Source organism: Phasianus colchicus, chromosome 1 (assembly GCF_987193195.1).
Source record: "Phasianus colchicus chromosome 1, bPhaCol1.hap1.1, whole genome shotgun sequence".
Lineage (NCBI taxonomy): Eukaryota > Metazoa > Chordata > Aves > Galliformes > Phasianidae > Phasianus > Phasianus colchicus.
The window spans coordinates 167,089,406-167,107,796 of record NC_143436.1 but is presented as its reverse complement, the minus strand read 5'-3'; the positions used below and the strand labels follow the sequence as shown (position 1 = coordinate 167,107,796).

Genomic DNA, 18,391 nt, shown 5'->3' with positions numbered 1-18,391 from the left:
CACACGAGCCAAACAGTGCTGCACAGAGAAGCAGTGGGAGCAGCACACTGGACGTCAGATTGCTGGCTTTGGCAACGGCTTGCAGTTAATTAGCTCTGTTCTTCCTTAATACTGCATCTTAACATACTCACTACTCATCTACAATCAGCAAAATGTCTGTTCCTTCATTTTCTTAGCTTTAGTGCTTGATTTTAGCTGCATTAACTCACATTTTAATGGACAAAATTACCTGAGTAATCCAAGTAAATGGCTATGATCACCCACGTTGCTATTATTTATCAATTATTGTGACAGCAGTATTTCACATTTACTTTTTTATTCATTAACAGAACTGGTAAACAGTATCAAACCTAACACAAATTGCCATAAAACTCCTCCAAAGCATCAGTTTGCTCAAGACTCCCATTCGCTAGTGACTTATAAACCCTTCAGTTTCAAACACTGAATACCAGCACCATCTGAAAGTGATACACAATACTCCCAGTCAGTCACAAAAACACATCCATTAGGCTCAAGTAAATACAAAGCGTGGGGTAAGGGGAGAGGTTTAGCAAGTAAAGCAAACAAGAAACATACTTGCTCAGATTTACAAGTATACTGAGCTAAATCATTTTAAGCACACAACTTAAATATGCAGAGATTGCACCAACAGCATACTTGGAAACTACAGAAGAGCCAATGTGTGGCAAAATTGAGCTGTGATTTTACTAAGGCTCTCAACTACAGAGAACTGAAACTATTCTCTCTTCTAGCAGCTGGACTGTATGTGGGTTTGCATTTCTCAGAAAGCTCCTGCAGCAAAGCAGAAAAGCACAAGGCACAAAACTTTCTCTGTTTGCAAGACACATGGAAACTAATGTGGTCATCTGTAATGATGTGGAGGAGAAAACAGAATACATCACATAACCATATCTACCAATAGTTCATGTTGCTTGTATTATTCAAGTATGAAGCCTTGTATTATTTACTGACATTTCCCATATATTTCCAGTCTTACAAAAAATGGCAGCAGAATTACACATCTCAGGATTTATTTTATTTTTTTTAAAGGATTCTGATAAATTCCACAGACTGAACTGATTTAATATGCTTATCTATGGCAGATGGTATTCAAATCTGGCTTGGTTACTACACTGAAGAGTATATCACAACTGCCCTCAGACAAACATATTTACACACAATCTTTTAGAAAAGGCAACAGCATTAGCAGCATCAATTCCACTCTCTCCAGAGAGTCAAAACTAATTTTAAGTGCTTTTTGATCTTAAGACAGCCTCAACTTCTCGCAATTTGTCATTTGCAGTTTTTACATCTATTATGCATTATTTTTAATTACAAAATTCATTTCAACATTGAGCTCAGATAGGGCTCTGCTGATTCATTAGTGAGCCATAACTTCTTGGCTGTCAAACACCCCCAAAATGACCTAATTTTTATTTAAATCGATTATTTTCAGCTTTTATTCAACACTGGAATGACAGCTCTCTAGTAATATCAAGCTAAGTATCCCTGGCATACAATGCCTTCTACTTGACCATGACACATGATCAACACAAACACTGGTCTCTCTCCTAGCAACTGCTGATTTTCTTTTCCTAAGTTAGTCTACTTTTGGCAGCATGATAGGATCTCAAATGCATTTATCTCAGACAGGATGTGACATCTTTATTAAAACAAAACAACAATCACAATCTATAAATCAGGTAATATTTTAGCACCTGTGCAAGAAGTTCTCAAAAAACATGGCTTTAATTTCTACGTTACAGATTAATCCACTGTTCTCATTCATCCAATGTTCTGTTAATTCAGACTTTATAATTCCAAGTCACTAATAATAGAAATAAATTGACTCTCCTTTAAAAAAAAAAAAATGTTTTACTTGGGAATTTTGACACTGCACCACTCGATTTATTCAAACAAGTTTCAGTAACACCAGATCTTCTGGGCTGCACCAGAAGAAGAGCAATGGGAAAGAAAGGTACAGACTCTTTAGCAGGGTCTGTGGTGACAGAACCAGGATAAATGGTTTCAAGCTCGAAGAGGATAGATTTAGGTTAGATATAAGGAAAAAAATCTTTTACAGTGACAGTGGTGAGGCACTGGAACAGACGGCCTAGTGAGGTGGTTAATGTCCCAGCCCTGAAGACTTTCAAGACAAGGCTGGATCAGGGCCTGGGCAACCTGATCTATTTGTGGTGTCCCTGATCATTGCAAAGGAGCTGGACTAGATGCCTTCAAAGGACTGTTCCAACTAAGGATTCTATGATCTTCTCAAACATGAGGTTTTCTAACTCTGTTTTCTTGCAACCCTGACACCAAGGACTGATTTTAAGTGAAAAGTATACAGATGTATATAAAACAGCAGCAGTTTCTTTTCGTGATATTTGTAGAGGCGCAATGAAATCCAGGTTATGGTAGAAGAGACAGGATGTGCGTGCACACATCCAACATTAAATGGTGCTTTCTGAAGTTTTACCTACTATAATGAGACAAGATCAACAGTGGTTTTCTTTGGTTACAAGCCTCACAGACATTAAGTTATTTCACATCAATCTACCTGACAGCTTACTGCCAGGGAACAAGTGATCCTGTATAATTTGCATCAGTTGCTAGCTCTTGGAGATATCTAAATGTTCAAAAAGTTCCAGAAATAATAGAAATGTCTTCCTAATTATTAAATGGTTCATAATTACGTTTCCCTAATTATGAAAAACTAATTCAGAGCGGCTTGGGTTAGAAGAGAACTTAAGGATCATCTAGTTCCAACTCCCAGTTCTTCAGATTCTCTCTTATCTGTAAAGAATTTTCTGAATAGAATAGCAAGTCTTACCTGTTGGGTTTTTCTAAACTCTTCAAGTAGTTTTAAGGCCATATCATAATCTTTAAGTAAGTGGTATGCAATTGCATATCCAATCCAGGAAGCTCGTTGTGTGGGGCGCAGCTGAAGTAACTGGTATCTTGTCTCCTTGAGTAAAAAGAAAGACATTAAAAAAAAAAAAAGCTTAAATTACTATATTATTACCACAAACTATCTATAAATCTACATTTTAAACATAGTAGTCATGGCACAACAGAAAAAAAATTATTTTTTGGTACATAAGAAGTGCCATTTTAAGAAGCATCTCTTAAGGACAGCCTCATTCCCAAAGACAGAACACTGAAATCTCAGAGGTGTGTCATTAAGAAACACAAGCTCACTGCCACTGGAAAAGTTGTCTCACTCTTCTCACGCCCTGGCACAAAGTCCTGATACTTATAGCAGTGCTTCTCTAATCTCTTTTATTGAGCCATGCCACAGCTTTAAGTCAGCTATTCACTTTTCCTGTATTTGCAAATTCAACATGATCAGTGAAGGAGACCACCTAATGCTAAAGCCCACAGTCCAGTCCTCTAACACTCTGGCAGCCAAATCCATTCAGCCACTTTGAAATCACTGACTCAGTTCTTACAGAAATTTAAAGCTGTTACTCATGATAAAATCTGTATTTGAATTCAAGAAACCAATTAGCACAGGGCAAGTTTCCCACATACTCAATAAAATAGAGTGCATTTTTCTGAAGGGAGAAGCAATCACTACATAATAATGCTCTCAAAACAGAATAAAAGCAGTTCCATGATTCCATAAGTCATACCAGTATCCAAAATATTTTATTTTAACATCCTTTTTGTTCTCCTGCTCTCCTTTGAAATAACACGACTGGCACAAATTTCTACAGACTTTCAGAGTAACCTGGAATTATTTCTGTGTGATTCTGTGATTATTATTATTATTATTTTTTTGCAAAAGGCCTTCTTGTGGGATACTGATCTCTAATCATAATCCCTCAGATTTAGAGGTATTTTATTTCCTTGCTCATTTTTCTTACACCATTTTAAAAAGTTCAGTGGAGTAAGAATGTATTTCTCACAAAAAAAAAACAACCCTCAGTACGTACGACCAAAACATTGCTTGCACTATCTTCCAATAACACAATACATGTTAAGCTTTAGGTCTTATACTTTTTATTTTAGTAAAAAACGGTGGATAGCTTGAATTTTAAAAAGGTGATTCACTAGTCAAGTTTTAAAGAGTGAATGTACTTCTGGAGGTGTGTTCTCAATAGTATAACAGAGCTCTACTGCAATTCATTTTCATACTTGCACATACTTAACAAGAGCTTAAAACACTTCCTACTTTGAAATATCAAAAACAAGTAGTAACAGAATTACTACCAATAAAAGAATTACAAAATGGAACATAAACAGAGTATACAAACAGCAATAAATAGAAGTTTAAATAGAATACTTACTCTATATCCTTCCAAATCCCTCATTTGAATCTGCAACAGTGAGAGATCTCTCAGGATCTGCAGATTATCCTTATCTAACTTGAGTGCATTCCGGTAGCACTTGATGGCTTCATCATATTTCTTATCAGAACGCTGCAAAAGACCATAGACGTGCCAACCTAATACATGTTAAGGAAGACATGTCCACAATTTACACAAAGTAACTACAGTGCATTTGTATTACAGGACAAATAACTCTGCAGCTTCCTTGAAGATCAGTACCCACATAAATTAAGTTTGATTCTTGCAGTCAGACTTTACTGTCAGAAGTTAAACATTAAACGTTTCCAAATATGTAATACACATCATAAAATCTTCCATTAGGTCACATTCATAACATCCCTCCCCACCAAACTTTGCTATACAAATTAAACAATTCAAAGTCTTAAAGTCATCCTCGAGAAGTATCGTTTAAAAGCACACTACTGTAACCAAAGTGGGACTTGTACACCAATTGTATTTGTAGATAGAGAGAATTCTTGGGGTGACAAGTTTCACCTTTCCATTCCTGCCAATCTGCAACCTCAGTCTCCAGATTTTACAGTAAGGGATAAACACAGAGCTACACTTTATTAATTGAGGACACTGAAGTATGTACCAGATTCTCAGACTTCCATCAATGTATCATTTCACATTTCAATAGACTTCTCTCTCCAAGCATCTGTATAAATAATTTTTTCTTAGAAAAAAAAAACCCAACAAAACAACAAACAACTGAAAGATTGGAAAGGTTCTGAATTCAAAACATGAAACCAAGTGGTACCATAGCAACACATTATACTGTGTATTTACAACAGTTTCCTAGAGTTATATTAACAAAGATATTGCTTGATATACTACTTGCTACTTCAGGATATTAGTAGCTCGTTGGGGCAGCACCAGTAACTCTGCACTAGTAACTCTGAACGTATTCAAACCAAAAGTGGCTCATTAGTTCTCTCACGAGGCTCTCCAATGTGTTTCAGAACCAGCTGTATCCAGTTGGGAAGAGCTGTAGGCATCCTTAACCCATTTTCAGTTTAAAAGACATAAAAATAGCTCACAGAGCTAACAGAGAAAAAAAAAACATTTCAGATTTCTCATTATACCGAGGTGAAAATGAAGCAATTGTTCCCTCTAAAGATGCTATTGTTTTGAAACTACTAAGTTGAGAAAGCATAGCAAGAAAATTCAAAGCCTTAACATGACAAATAAATAGAAAGGTAAGTTCCTCCTTACTTAGAAAGGCTGAAGGCCTTAAGTACTAGACATTTAAGATAGAAAGCCAGTTTGTAATTATGAATCTCAAAGGAGAAGTCTCCAACCAAAAGCAAATAATAATCAACAGCCTGAAGGAAGCAGGCAAGAGACCCTGGCTTCTGTCCCTACTGGAACACCAGCTATTGACAAACTCAGTATTCATCCTTTAGACTGCTAGCAGAGCTGCTGTTGCTGCTACAAGACTAAAGGAAACAAACAACTTTGGATACAGTGGAGCAGCTGGCCTAATGCTGCAGCTACTGTCTATCAATCCCACCTTGTCTCTTAGAAAGAAGTATTAAGGACATGGATCAGACTTAAATGCACACCAACACATATCAGCCTCAAGAACAAACTATTGATAATTTAGATCCTTGTTCAGATCAAGACCATTCAGTGCAAAAGAATTCATAGCTTAACAAAGATAAGGCTTCCAGTAACGTATTGGATATCACTATTATTCCCAGATCCAAGTGGTGTTCTGTTTCAAATCTCCATTAACCACGTTCCTTACCAAACAATCAAGTAAAGAAAGGCAATAATTCCTTTGGAAATAGGTCTGCACAATGGCAGAAATCAAGCACAACAAAATACAACAGCCAACACAAGCCAATAAAACACAACACTATTAATAAATCATAGTAGACAGTTTGGGCCAGCCTTGCATGTGTTCCTGTAGTGCACTGAAACAATAACATGTCACTCCGTGATACACTAAATATCAAAGCAAGCATATAGCTCTGACCAAACCATGATTCAAATTATATTCAAAATGGGTCAGAGCTTGACTGTAGCTCAACAAGAAAATTTCACAGAATGGCCAGGGTTGGAAGGGACCTCAAGGATCAGGAATCTCCAACCCCCCTGCCACATCCAGGGCCACCAAACTCCATATTTAATACTAGACCAGGCTGCCCAGGGCCCCACCCAACCTGGCCTTGAACACCTCCAGGGATGGGGCATCCACAACCTCTCTGGGCAGCCTGTAATGTTTCCACATTTCTGAACATTTATTTCTGAACAGTTTACAGTTTTATTTTCCTCCAAACCTCCAAGTGGGAAATTATGTGAAACGGCAAAGGAATTAAAACTTTCTTCCATGATTCCATAAACAAATCAGAACTCCAAGGCGACCAGTCATTCCTGAATCATCATCTGCCATATGCTTTTAAAAAGTTCAAAGGACAAAATACATCAAAAACACTTTCAAACAGTACTGCAAGAAAATAAAACGTAGATAGATTGCTCCTCCTTGAAACCAGCTACTCAAAAGACACGACTTTTGTGGCTAGTCCAGCTTCTCTGTCTCAAACTGACAGGCATTAAGATGTCAGTGCTTTATTTCAGAGGAAATGAAATATTATTTTAGAGATTTTCCCAAGCTCTGCTTAGGTGGTACTGAGCATCAATTTATTGTCAAGCTTCCATTAGAACATCAGGGCTGGTCACAAGCCCTTACAAATTATGCAGAAAGAATCTTTATTATTAGAAAGCTAAGTTCAATCTGAGTTTCTCAGGGGACAGAATACATAGTCTCTTCTCTTGACTCTTCATACACACTGAAACCTGACCATCAGAGGAAACATATTTAGGCAGTGACATTGTGATTGGCAGCTGCTCTTAAAGTGCAGTACCAAAAGACATTTGCCATTTCTTAATAACATCGTAAGATGACAACTGAAATACTGTGTCAAACTTCCCATATCTGTTGGAAATTAACTTGTTATTGGTAAGCTTCTGCTCACTAGAAATGTAAATCTGCAGACAGATTTGCTCAAGACATGAAGGGACTCTCTGTAGAGCTACAGCAATACAGCTGAGTGCAAGAGGTGGTGGTACGCTTTGTCAGTGATAATTCTATGACACAGCTTTAAAAAAAAAAAAACGAGAGGAAAAGAGGTAAACAAGGGAATGCATACCTAAGAGGTTTCAGATGGGTCTACACTACTTGAAGTCAGAATACAAAAGAAAAATATCTTGTGGTCACCTTACGGTAAGAGAAGTTCTAGAAGTCAGTAAAACAGTGAAAAACTCACAAAAACTTATTTTTGGAGCTGTTTGGTTTTTGTACAAGTTACTTTGCCAGGAAGCATCTCTTTGGCTCCAACCCCTGAAATAAAACTCAATTCTTGCAGTGAGCCCTCCCAGCATTTGAAAACAAGGGTTCTGCATGGTTTAAAGATAGTCTTGCAGGTAAGAATTGAGGTTGCTGATAAATCCAACACTGGAATTTTTACTGGAAGAACAAAAACACTTCCCTAACTCAACCAGATTATTTTGCTTCCCTATTTAATCTGTGAGAAGTCTTCCACAGAAGAAAGTTGCTTTGCTATTTCTTAGATGTTCAACCCTTCAGACTGGGAAGGTACAAGTTGTATTTGCTCGTTCTATGGATTCTTCTCTGTACAAACTGAAGACTTCTCTGTGCTTAGAGGTGTTTCTTTGCTTGTTATGCTTTGCCCATAACCTCCAGCTTCCTGGGAGTTTAAAACAGGAGTAAACAGCAACTGCACTGTGATAACCACACAGCACTTCTTTTAAGTATGATACCTAAGGACAATTTTATCTTTTTTATGGTTAAAAAAAGACAATTGGAAACTCATCCCTGAGTAAACTTTATATGTATGCAAATGTATACAGCAAATCTGAGGTAGCCACCTGCCTGTGGCATGACAAAAGACAGATACCCCCAAAACTCTTGAGTATTTGGCATATCTCCAAGTTGCAGATTTTTGGAAGCTGAGAAGAAAATGGCAGTCATCAAGCCAGTAGACCTAAAAATCACTACTCAAAATTCAGATTTCCAAATAACAAAATATATATTTTCATAGTACTTCTAGACAAGATTTCTTACGCTCTCATTAAGAAAGATATAAACTCCAGACATGAGCTGCATTTTACACACAATTTCCTGCAGAAAGCAAGCATCAGTCTTTGTGTAAGAAACTTAAACATAAAAGGCACTTCGTTTTTCTTAAAGATTCTGTATGATTGTACAAATGAAACTGAAGTCTTATTTGAAGTATTTGATTACAAATTAATAATCATCATACACACCTCATTTCCAACTTCCTTTTTATATATAGACCACATTATATACTTCAAAAGTAAAGGCCGATGCAGCAATAAAATCATACGCACAAGTGAGAAAAAAGCAAAAGAGATCAGGTTTTGTATTACAAAGGATACAGACGTGACTCTTTACATCATTACGGAGTCCTTTACGAACAAATTCATATGCTTCTTCCTTCTTCCCCAAACAGTTCAAAGTCAATCCTTTCATAGCCAGCGTCTCTGTAAGAAATATCATATACTTATGCTCTTGATTTCCCATATGCCAGTTTCACAATACAGATACCCTTTGAAGTTGCTACACAGTGAAGTTCCCCATTAAATGATAAATTTAGATCAGGATAGCTGCCTAGCACAGCTGAAGATTGTTATATGGAGGCATTTCCTTTCTTGAAACTGAGTTTAAAGTCTTTTGCAGAGCTTCATACAGATGTGATGAACGTAGACAACACAAGTTTTATTAGCAAAAAATACATTTATCTAAGTGAGTTAACAATTAGTTGTAAAGTGCTTTTCATTATATATTAAGTCATTATATATTAAGGTTCCACGTAGGCAGAACAGCGAATTATTTAGGTTGTGTCACACCATAAGAAACAGATATCTTTGTCATAGGCTGTTTATTTACTGCAGATTGCCTCAAAATCATTAGTTAAGAGGACCGTATTTCCTGCTGTAGCACTTTGGGGAAAAAAGTCTCTCTAAGTAGGATTTTAATCAGTATTCTGAGAAGCAAAAGATTTCAAATACATTGATATGACTATCGCTCTTCTTCCTCCATCCTTCAAGTAACACTGAAAAACAAGCTGTATGTAAGCATGTGCTGTGCCAGAAAGCTGCTGCAGATTCGTGGGGGTGGTTTTTTTAAAAAAAATCATCTTCCCTACTAACTAGGAGACAGCTTATTTTTGCCCACTGCCAGACGACAGTCTCATTTCCATCCAAGTATTCCATTTTCCTTCAAACTGCAAACTGCGTTAAAGGGAAGGGCTTGTGATCAAGGTTAGCTGTAACACTCACTTTAACTTAATTGGTAGACCTGTCTCTAGGTGTACTTTTAAAGAAAGAAGTGATCAACTATTCAAAGACACCTTTTTTTTTTTTAAATAGGTTGTCCTATACCCATACTCTAAGTTAATCACTGAAAGACAGAATGATACCTTTTGGTAATTTAAGGAAGGCTGAAAAAGCACTGTGTGAAACACAGAATCATAAAATGGTTTGGGTTGGAAAGGACCTTTAAGATTATCCAGCTCCAACCCCCTGCCATAGGCAGGGACACCTCCCTCTACACCAGGTTGCTCACAGCCCCATCCAGCCTGGCCTTGAATGCTTCCAGGGAGGGGGCATCCACAGCCTCTCTGTGGGCAACCTGTTCCAGTGTCTCACCACCTTCCCAGTAAAGAATTTCTTCCTACTCTCTAGTCTAAATCTACTCTTTTCCAGTTTAAAACCATTTCCCCTCATCCTGTTGATACATGCCCTTCTAACAAGTCCCTCCCCAGCTTTCCTGTAGGCCCCCTTCAGGTACTGGAAGGCTGCTATAAGGTCTTCTTGGAGCCTTCTCTTCCCCAGGCTGAACAGCCCCAGCTCTCTCCGCATGTCCTCATAGTGGAGGTGCTCCAGCCCTCTGATCATCTTTGTGGCCCTCTTCTGGACCTGCTCCAACAACTCCATGTCCTTCTTGTGTTGGGGGCTCCAAAACTGGACACAATACTGCAGGTGAGGTCTAATGAGGAAAGCTATTGCTACCTGCCCACACCAGGGAGATAGCTGTCCAGTCACAGCAATGCATGTTTGTCACCTCACTCAATTCTTTATAATCCCTCATCTCTGAGGCTAAGTGCGACAACAGCACAGCTTCCCATCAGATCATTTCACTGGCTTAGTTCTGCTTCAGCTGTTCATTTCAGGCTTTACTCCCAAGCTCCAAAGCCACTCATGGCTCAGAGCCCATGCAGTATGTGGACTGCCAAGGCAGCTAGCTGTTCTGAAAAAGTTTAAGACAGCAAGAGCAGAAAAGATATAGAAACACGCACTAGGAGGTTATAAAAACACAAGTGCTAGCAGAAACAAGTGATTAGGTCTCAGAGGCAGAGAGGCCACTCCATAATTTTGAGGCAACAAAAATCTACTCTTTTATCTCTAGGAAAGTAACAAAGACAACCAAGAAACACCAGGCACAGATGAAAGAATGACTAGTCAAATATCTAATGAGGTCAAAGATTTGATGAGGTCAAACAGCAAAATAATTTTGACTCAGTACATGCATACTCTCTGTTAAATTGCTCCAACAGCAGACAAACAAAAAATGCCTGTATCAATAGTATTCCTTGAACCATGCAACAGAAATCCTGTAATGCAGCAGGATTTGAGTATCTTACTGAGGATTAAGTTCTGAGAGATGTAAATAGAACCAACACTTTCCTGTCCAATTTCCTGCAGTATTTATCAGAACAGGCCAGTCTTAGCACCAAGAGTGTTACACTTTAGTCTGTTCGTCTTAAGTAGCAATTTGATCTGCAGTACAAAAAATTCAAAATATCTAGTTGACAAAAAAAGAAAGATTCAACTCCTTGGCAAAACATCTTCGTGTAATGTTCAAAAGAAGGTAGGGTTTGCAGTTAAATAGAGATGTAAGAAAAGAAAAAACAGAACGCACTCACATTCTAACCTGGAAATCTAGAAAAGCAAATTGAGTGGAAGCTTCACTCAAGTGTGCTTCACTGAATCATTTGATCCTCATGCCACAGAATGTTTCTGACTATAAGCTAGTGTGGAAATTTGGTATGAATGCACTACATATGAAAAAAATCAAGAGTATTATTCACTTGCAAGGACAGAATGAACTCAGTGACAGGCTGCATTCTCTGTCAACAGTACAGAATAGAATGACTAAAACTCAGGACAAGAGAAGAAAAACAAAAACTTGTGAATTGAGCAGTTACCTCCATGTTCAGCAAATTTGGGGTTAGAAAGGATCATCTTGCAGAACTTGAGTCCATTTTTGTACTGCTTTTGTTCATAGCATTTCTGGAGGAAAAAAAAAAAAGAGGTGAATTACACACTGAAAGGCATTTAAATAATATCTTTACATACTACTACAAATGCAGTAGTAAGTTCAGTGAGGTAATGAGGTCACAAACAAGCTCTAGCTGAATATGACTATCCACAACACAATACCTTTTTTCCAGAATTGAGAACAATATCTGCCTTCATTTACATGCAGCCAGTGCTCTGCCTCATGGTCTCCACTGAAACTGAACTACTGGTACCAAGTTAGCTATTCCTTTTCAACAGAAACAGGAAAGGCAAAGAGGAGTGCTTGCACTTTGATGAAGAAATTCTTAAAATGGAGAGCCAAGTTACAGACCTTGACTCCACAGAACTTTTGAGAAGAGTCACATGCAAAGAATCCAAACACTTCTTTCAACATCTTATTTCCCCAGCTTAGCAACCTCCCTGAGCAAGATCTCAGAAAGAAACCTCTGGTTGTCACTGATGTAGATTTTGGGGAAGAAGAGAGAAAACCATGCAGCAGGACAGACCTGCTGTCACCTCTAAAGAGATGCATACAGAGACTTTACCAGGGGATTCAATTATTTAACCATTAGTTGGAATAGCACAACTACAGGCTACTTTTACCTTTTCTGTAGGGTACTTTGTAACCTAAGATCACATAAACTGACAAATAATGCTGCTCCACTGTAGAAATGAGAAAAAATATACAACTTCAGTTCCTCTTCTTCTAAGCAAGGACATTGCCTCACGATAATGAGTCAATGAGATTTTAGTCATTTAGATCACTACAGCTGATCACTGTGTAAGCCGGTTAAAAGCATGCTTACAACAGTAAGCATGAAAGTGAATTAAGGTCAGCTAAGTTATATTGATGATTTCTTAAGTTGGAAGAAAAAAACCCAACAGGCTCAACTTGGCACCATTCTGTTAATAAGGTGTATTGTCCTGCTCCAATTTAGACAGCTATTCCAAGGAGAAGTTACGTAATATCAGTTATGTACTTGAGATCTTTAATTGTCTGTAAAAGACCCCTCCCATTCCATCAGCCTTCCAGCACAGAGGGAAAAAAAAAAGATATATTTAAAGTAAATGCAACATGCAGTAACTCCTTTGGAGTGAGAATCGAGCATACTACTTCTCAAGGTACAGGCAATAAAAAAAAATGCCTAAGCTCACTCTGGGTAATGAGCTGAGATGCTAAACAAGTCCTCCCCCAGTCTGAGTGAAGGGGCTGCAATCAGTTTTTAGACTTAGCTGTAAATTCAAGACACTTGTAGTTTACCATAATTAAGTGGAAACTAAATCATGAATAGGCAGAAACCTTCAGAGGTCACCTAAATTGTCCCTCAAGGCAAGGGTGGGCTCACTTGGCATTCCATCAGGTTTTTCTGCCTGGCTGACTTCTGGCAGGATGGCCATGGAATCCCCATCAGAGGGGAATGATTATACTATGGCAGTTAGCAATTAAACAACAGCAAAAACATTCTGAGATCTTTTAATCTGGAAACTGGTTTCTTAGCTTATTTGAAATAACCCAGGCTGCAGCAAAACTTCAAGTCCCCTCATGGAACTTTTTTCCTTCTTTCTCAACATAAGGTGTTTAGTATCATTTTTAAAGACTCCTAAAAAAATACCAGCAATGCTTTAAGTATGCTTTCTAAAGTTATTCAGGTATACCTAAAAAACATAATAGAACACTAAACATTCTTCCATGATTCTACAACTCTTACAACATTGAATAAAATGTCAAATATACAGTAATGCTTAAATATCAAACAGGAGCCAAGAGTGCCCTTAAAACAGATTAACTACTTGAAATACATATCTTTTATTCTCATTCTGATGCTTTTTTTTTTTTTTTTTCTCCTACAGAGCTCAGGCATAGAACAAGAACTGGAGCCAGATAATCAGAGCCAAATTTCACATTTCTAAAAGACAAACAAGATGACGTTTTCCAAAGGCTAATGGATGGATGTCGATGCTTCCCACCAACAGGGAAGCACAAGCTCATCGTTCCCAGATGTTAGGCTTATAGAATCATTAAGTTGGAAAAGACATTAAAGATCATCCAGTTCCAACCCCCTGCTGTGGGCAGTGCTGCTACTCAGCAGCTCAGGCTGCCCAGGGCCCCATCCAACCTGGCCTTGAATGCCCTCCAGGTTGGGGCACACACAACCTCTCTGGTCAATGTGTTCAAGCCTCTCACCACCCTGTAACAACTCTTTTCCTAACAACTAAACTAAATCTCCCCTCTTTTAAATTAAAGTCATTATCTTTTGCCCTATCACTATGAGACCCTGTAAAAAGTCAGTTCTCTCCTGCCTGTAAGCTTTCTTCCAGTACTGAAAGGCCACATTGAGGTATTTCTGGAGCCTTCTCTTCTCCAAGCTAAATGAGCCCAGTGGCCTCCAACTTTCTTCATAAGAGAGGTGCTCCAGCAGTTTGATCATCTTGTTGGGGTGGGCCCTCCTCTGGACCCACTCCACATCCTTCCTATACTGGGGGCCCCAGGCCTGGATGCAGTACTCCAGATGGGGCCTCACAAGAGCAGAGCAGAGGGGGACAATCTCCTCCCTCTCCCTGCTGGCCACCCCTCTTTTGATGCAGCCCAGGATACAGTTGACCTTCCAGGCTGCAAGCACACATTGCTGGCTCACGTCCAGCCCTTCATCCATCAGGACTCCTAAATCCTTCTACACAGGGCTGCTTTCAAGTTCTCCTCCCAGTTTGTACACGTATCTGGGATTGCTTTGACCCAGGTGCAACACTTTGTACTTGGCCTTGTTAAGCCTCACTAGCTTCTTGCATGCCACTTTGCAGGCCTGTCTAGGTCCCTCTGGATGGTGTAATTCCCTTCTAGTGTGTCAACTGCACCACTCAGTGCCAACAAGCCCCAGATAAATATAACTTATTTACAAACACATATGTAAAATATAAGAGAAAAAAAGACCTTATTCAGCAATCCAAGTTATTTAAAGCTTTTCAACATACATAGATATACCAAAAGCATTGCAGATTTAATTACATTGACAAGCCTGATGCTTTGAAGTATCCAACCTTTCTTTGTGAATGAACTGCTTTTAGACTTCCACTTCTCAGAACTGTGAATGAGCACACCATGCTCCACCTGGAACTTGTTTACAGGACACAGTATCAGATGGCATCAAACTCCAGTCTTATCTCATTTCCTACTACAGATGGGAATTTCATAGATGAGAAACCTGATGTCTCCACGCACATTCGAGTTCTGCACTTCCCAGGACCAATATAACTGCAGCATGTTCATTAGGATGCCTCCCACTGAATTAAGTCTTTTGATACATCAAAAGCTCAAGCTAATATGCTGGCTCTAAAAAAAAAAAAAGAAATGAAAAAAAGAAAAAAAATAGCCTGATGTGCTGTGCTTAATATGAGGCTTCTATCACCCATTCATGGCAATGATTTCCTGCTAAAAACTAAAGCCAAATCACAGATGTTTACACGCCTGGAAACCTCAAAGGGAGATTCTGGCAAAGCCAAAATGCTATCCAGAACTTCTGCTACCAGATGTTCCTTTAAGGACATTACCTCCTCTGGCAGCTCTCTCATCCTGGTTTATTCCCTTTGTCAGCACTAACTTGGATATAACCAACTTGCAGGATTTGCTATGCAGCCAGACCAGATGTGTGCTTCCAGCTAAATACCAAGTGCCACTATCTAGAGGCTGAACTGCACGGCACCCAGGAAATAACTGGACATTTAAAGATGAAAAAAAGTAGTAACAAGTATACAACAGTGTAGGGCAAGAGAAGACTAATACTATATCACAGTGCTTTGCTTTTACTTAAGGCGTTAGCATTTACAAATTAAGTTTTAATTTTGTATGACATCATCTTTTTTTTAAAAGACAAAACCTTCCTACTCTATCAACAGCCAAAATATCTTATATTGTTCATTATTAACAGAGTCACAGATCTGAACAGCTCACTAAGGCTACTTATAAAGCAGCAACTTCATGTAGAACTAATCAATTGCATATGTATATATGGGTAAATTAAACTCCTTACAACACACTACGCCCCACCAGACAAGGCATTTGCCACTTCCATCAATACAAGATTATTTTGACTAGAACAGCTACATTTTGAACATGATGAAGTTAAATACCCAGATCAGCAATTTTACAGCTGAAGAACACCTCATTCTGTTCCTCAGGCATTAGCACTTCTGAGAACTGTCAAAACAAGAAGCTGCAGTTGCCATAACCGATTCCTTGCCCTTCCTTACTCCCTGTCCCGAGGGCCCATGAACATATGAAAGTGATACCATATTACTTCATAAACCATTTTCAAGTGAAGGCCAAATAAACCAGAATATTGCATTCAAAGAATCAGGACAACTGTCACATCAAACCAAACAGCTGTGTTAAGAATAGCAACAAGATTCTTAGCTACAAGTAGTTCAATCCAAATGAAACAGGCTGACCAAATTCACAGTGAGCATTTGACATTGTATTTAATAACAATCCTGCAATTCAAAACTTGATTCTGCTGTTTCTTGACAACATCTAAAGGTAAAGATGCCATGTATCAAAACCTATGGAAAGAAAGCTAAAAGTAGTGCTGGAAACATGTCCAAGCCATAGTGGTGGTTAAGACCAATGGTAATTAATCAGCAATAGAGATTTTGAGAAGCATCTTTTCCTAGGAGCTGATGAGTATTTAGTTGCTGTTCAAATATTAATAGACATTTCTGACCAGAACCAAGTACAATCAATATAAGCACATCAGTACTCGTCTAGACTGGCTTAACAATTGGACCTCTTATGGTCCATGCTGTTTTACTGCACTTCTACAAAACATCATCTTATGCTTCTAACAGGGAAACCAGTGCTCCTCAATGCAGCTGATGAGATCAGTCAACTAAATACCTCACTTTGATTCCCAAAACTTAAAATACACTGTTCCTATGATAACAAATAATAATTACTAGAATATTCATCAGTTTGATAGCAAGGTCTAACACCATCTTCTTTGAGTAATACCCAGTTAAATTATGAAAGAGTTCACTACTTGTATTGCAAGTGCTCCTTGTAACATGAAAACGTGGATACTTGGTAAGATTGATATAGCAAGAAAGATCATCATAACACTCTTCAATTTGAGGAACATTCTAGGGATCTCTGCATAAGATTTTCCATACAGCAGTCCTCTCCACACTGATTTTCAAGTTCTTTACTATGAGAGTGGTGAGGTGCTGGAACAGGCTGTCCAGAGAGGTTGTGGATGCCCCATCCCTGAAGGTGTTCAAGGCCAGGTTGGATGGGGCCTTGGGCAGCCTGCTATAGTATTAAATGGGAAGGCTGGTGGCCCTGCACGTGGCAGGGGGGCTGGAAATTCACGATCCTTGAGGTCTCTTCCAACCCTGGCCATTCTGTCATTCTGTGTGATTCTGTGATTTCAGTTTACTGTTTTGAGAGAACAGAAGAATCAAACTGGGGAAAGAGAGATTGTGAAGAAGAGGCTTCAGCTCACAGACACCAAGAAAAACGTTCATTACTACTTGCCCATTCTCAAGGCATCCCACACTCCTGGTCCCAGGACAACCTTTTTGTAGTATCAACATGTTCTTCAGTCCTCTCCTCCAAGCCCTACTAGCAAGTTGCACATAGAATCACAGACTGGTTTGGGTTGGAAGGGAACTTGAAGATCATCCAGTTCCAAACCCATGCTATAGGCAGGGACACCTCCCTCTACACCAGGTTGCTCAAAGCCCCATCCAGCCTGGCCTTGAATGCTTACAGGGAGGGGGCATCCACAGCTTCTCTAGGCAACCTGTCTCACCACCCTCACAGTAAAGAATTTCTTCCTAATATCTAGTCTAAATCTACCCTCTTCCAGTTTAAAACCATTTCCAGTTGTCCTGTTGCTACACGCCCTTATAAAAAGTCCCTCCCCAGCTTTTCTGTAGGCCCCTGTCAGGTACCAGAGGGCTGCTATAAGGTCTCCTCGCAGCCTCCTCTTCTCCAGGCTGAATAACCCCAGCTCTCTCAGCCTGCCCTCATAGGGCAGATGCTCCAGCCTCCTGATCATCTTCATGGCCATCCTCTGGACCACGCAGGACCACTTCTGTTTTCTGCACATAAGAACAGTTTACCTCAGGAATTGAAAGGAAGATGAAGACAATCTACCCCCAGCCCTCCTTGCCTCAGCTTGGACAGGCCACACTGGTTTCATTCCAGCCATGGGCTTGGCAACACAGAAGCTGAGTCAGGCCACAGATGGCAGTGTGCAATAGAACAAGTGGCCAGCATCAGGCAGAGTGGAAATATTTGGTCACTGAGGAACTAATGTCACAGTTATATTTTAAGCTTTCACTATAATGATTCTTCATAAACAACAGAATTTTTTTCCTCCCTTTAACCAGCTTTTTCCACTTGAAGTTGCAATAAAACATATTTTCACCTCCATTCTGTACAATAATCACTGTGATCATCATTATTCGTATTCTAGGCTGTTGGCAGAACAAAGTTGATACTGCATTTACTATCAGGACGAATACATGTAATAAGAGAACAATGTTTCAGTATTTTCTGAGAATCATCTTTCAACAGCCCTATAAATCATTCCCTTTCAAGTGTGAAACTACTTAAAAATAATTGTCTTAACTCATAATGAAGTCTCACTCAGTGAGATGCACCGCCATTCAACACAATGGGAGTTGTTGGGATATCCTTTGCTTCAAACAAAGGA

At 39.0% G+C, this 18,391-nt stretch overlaps 1 protein-coding gene across 1 annotated transcript in view; it reads right to left on the bottom strand.

The window, feature by feature from the left end:
• NAA16 (N-alpha-acetyltransferase 16, NatA auxiliary subunit) overlaps positions 1-18,391 on the bottom strand; it is a 65,118-nt gene that overhangs the window by 41,396 nt on the left and 5,331 nt on the right. The window contains exons 2-5 of the mRNA XM_031615863.2: positions 11,588-11,672; positions 8,757-8,861; positions 4,290-4,447; positions 2,831-2,965 (exon numbers count right to left, since the gene is read on the bottom strand). Coding sequence (XP_031471723.1) covers positions 2,831-2,965; positions 4,290-4,447; positions 8,757-8,861; positions 11,588-11,672 — 483 coding nt within the window. The remainder of the gene's footprint in view (positions 1-2,830; positions 2,966-4,289; positions 4,448-8,756; positions 8,862-11,587; positions 11,673-18,391) is intronic.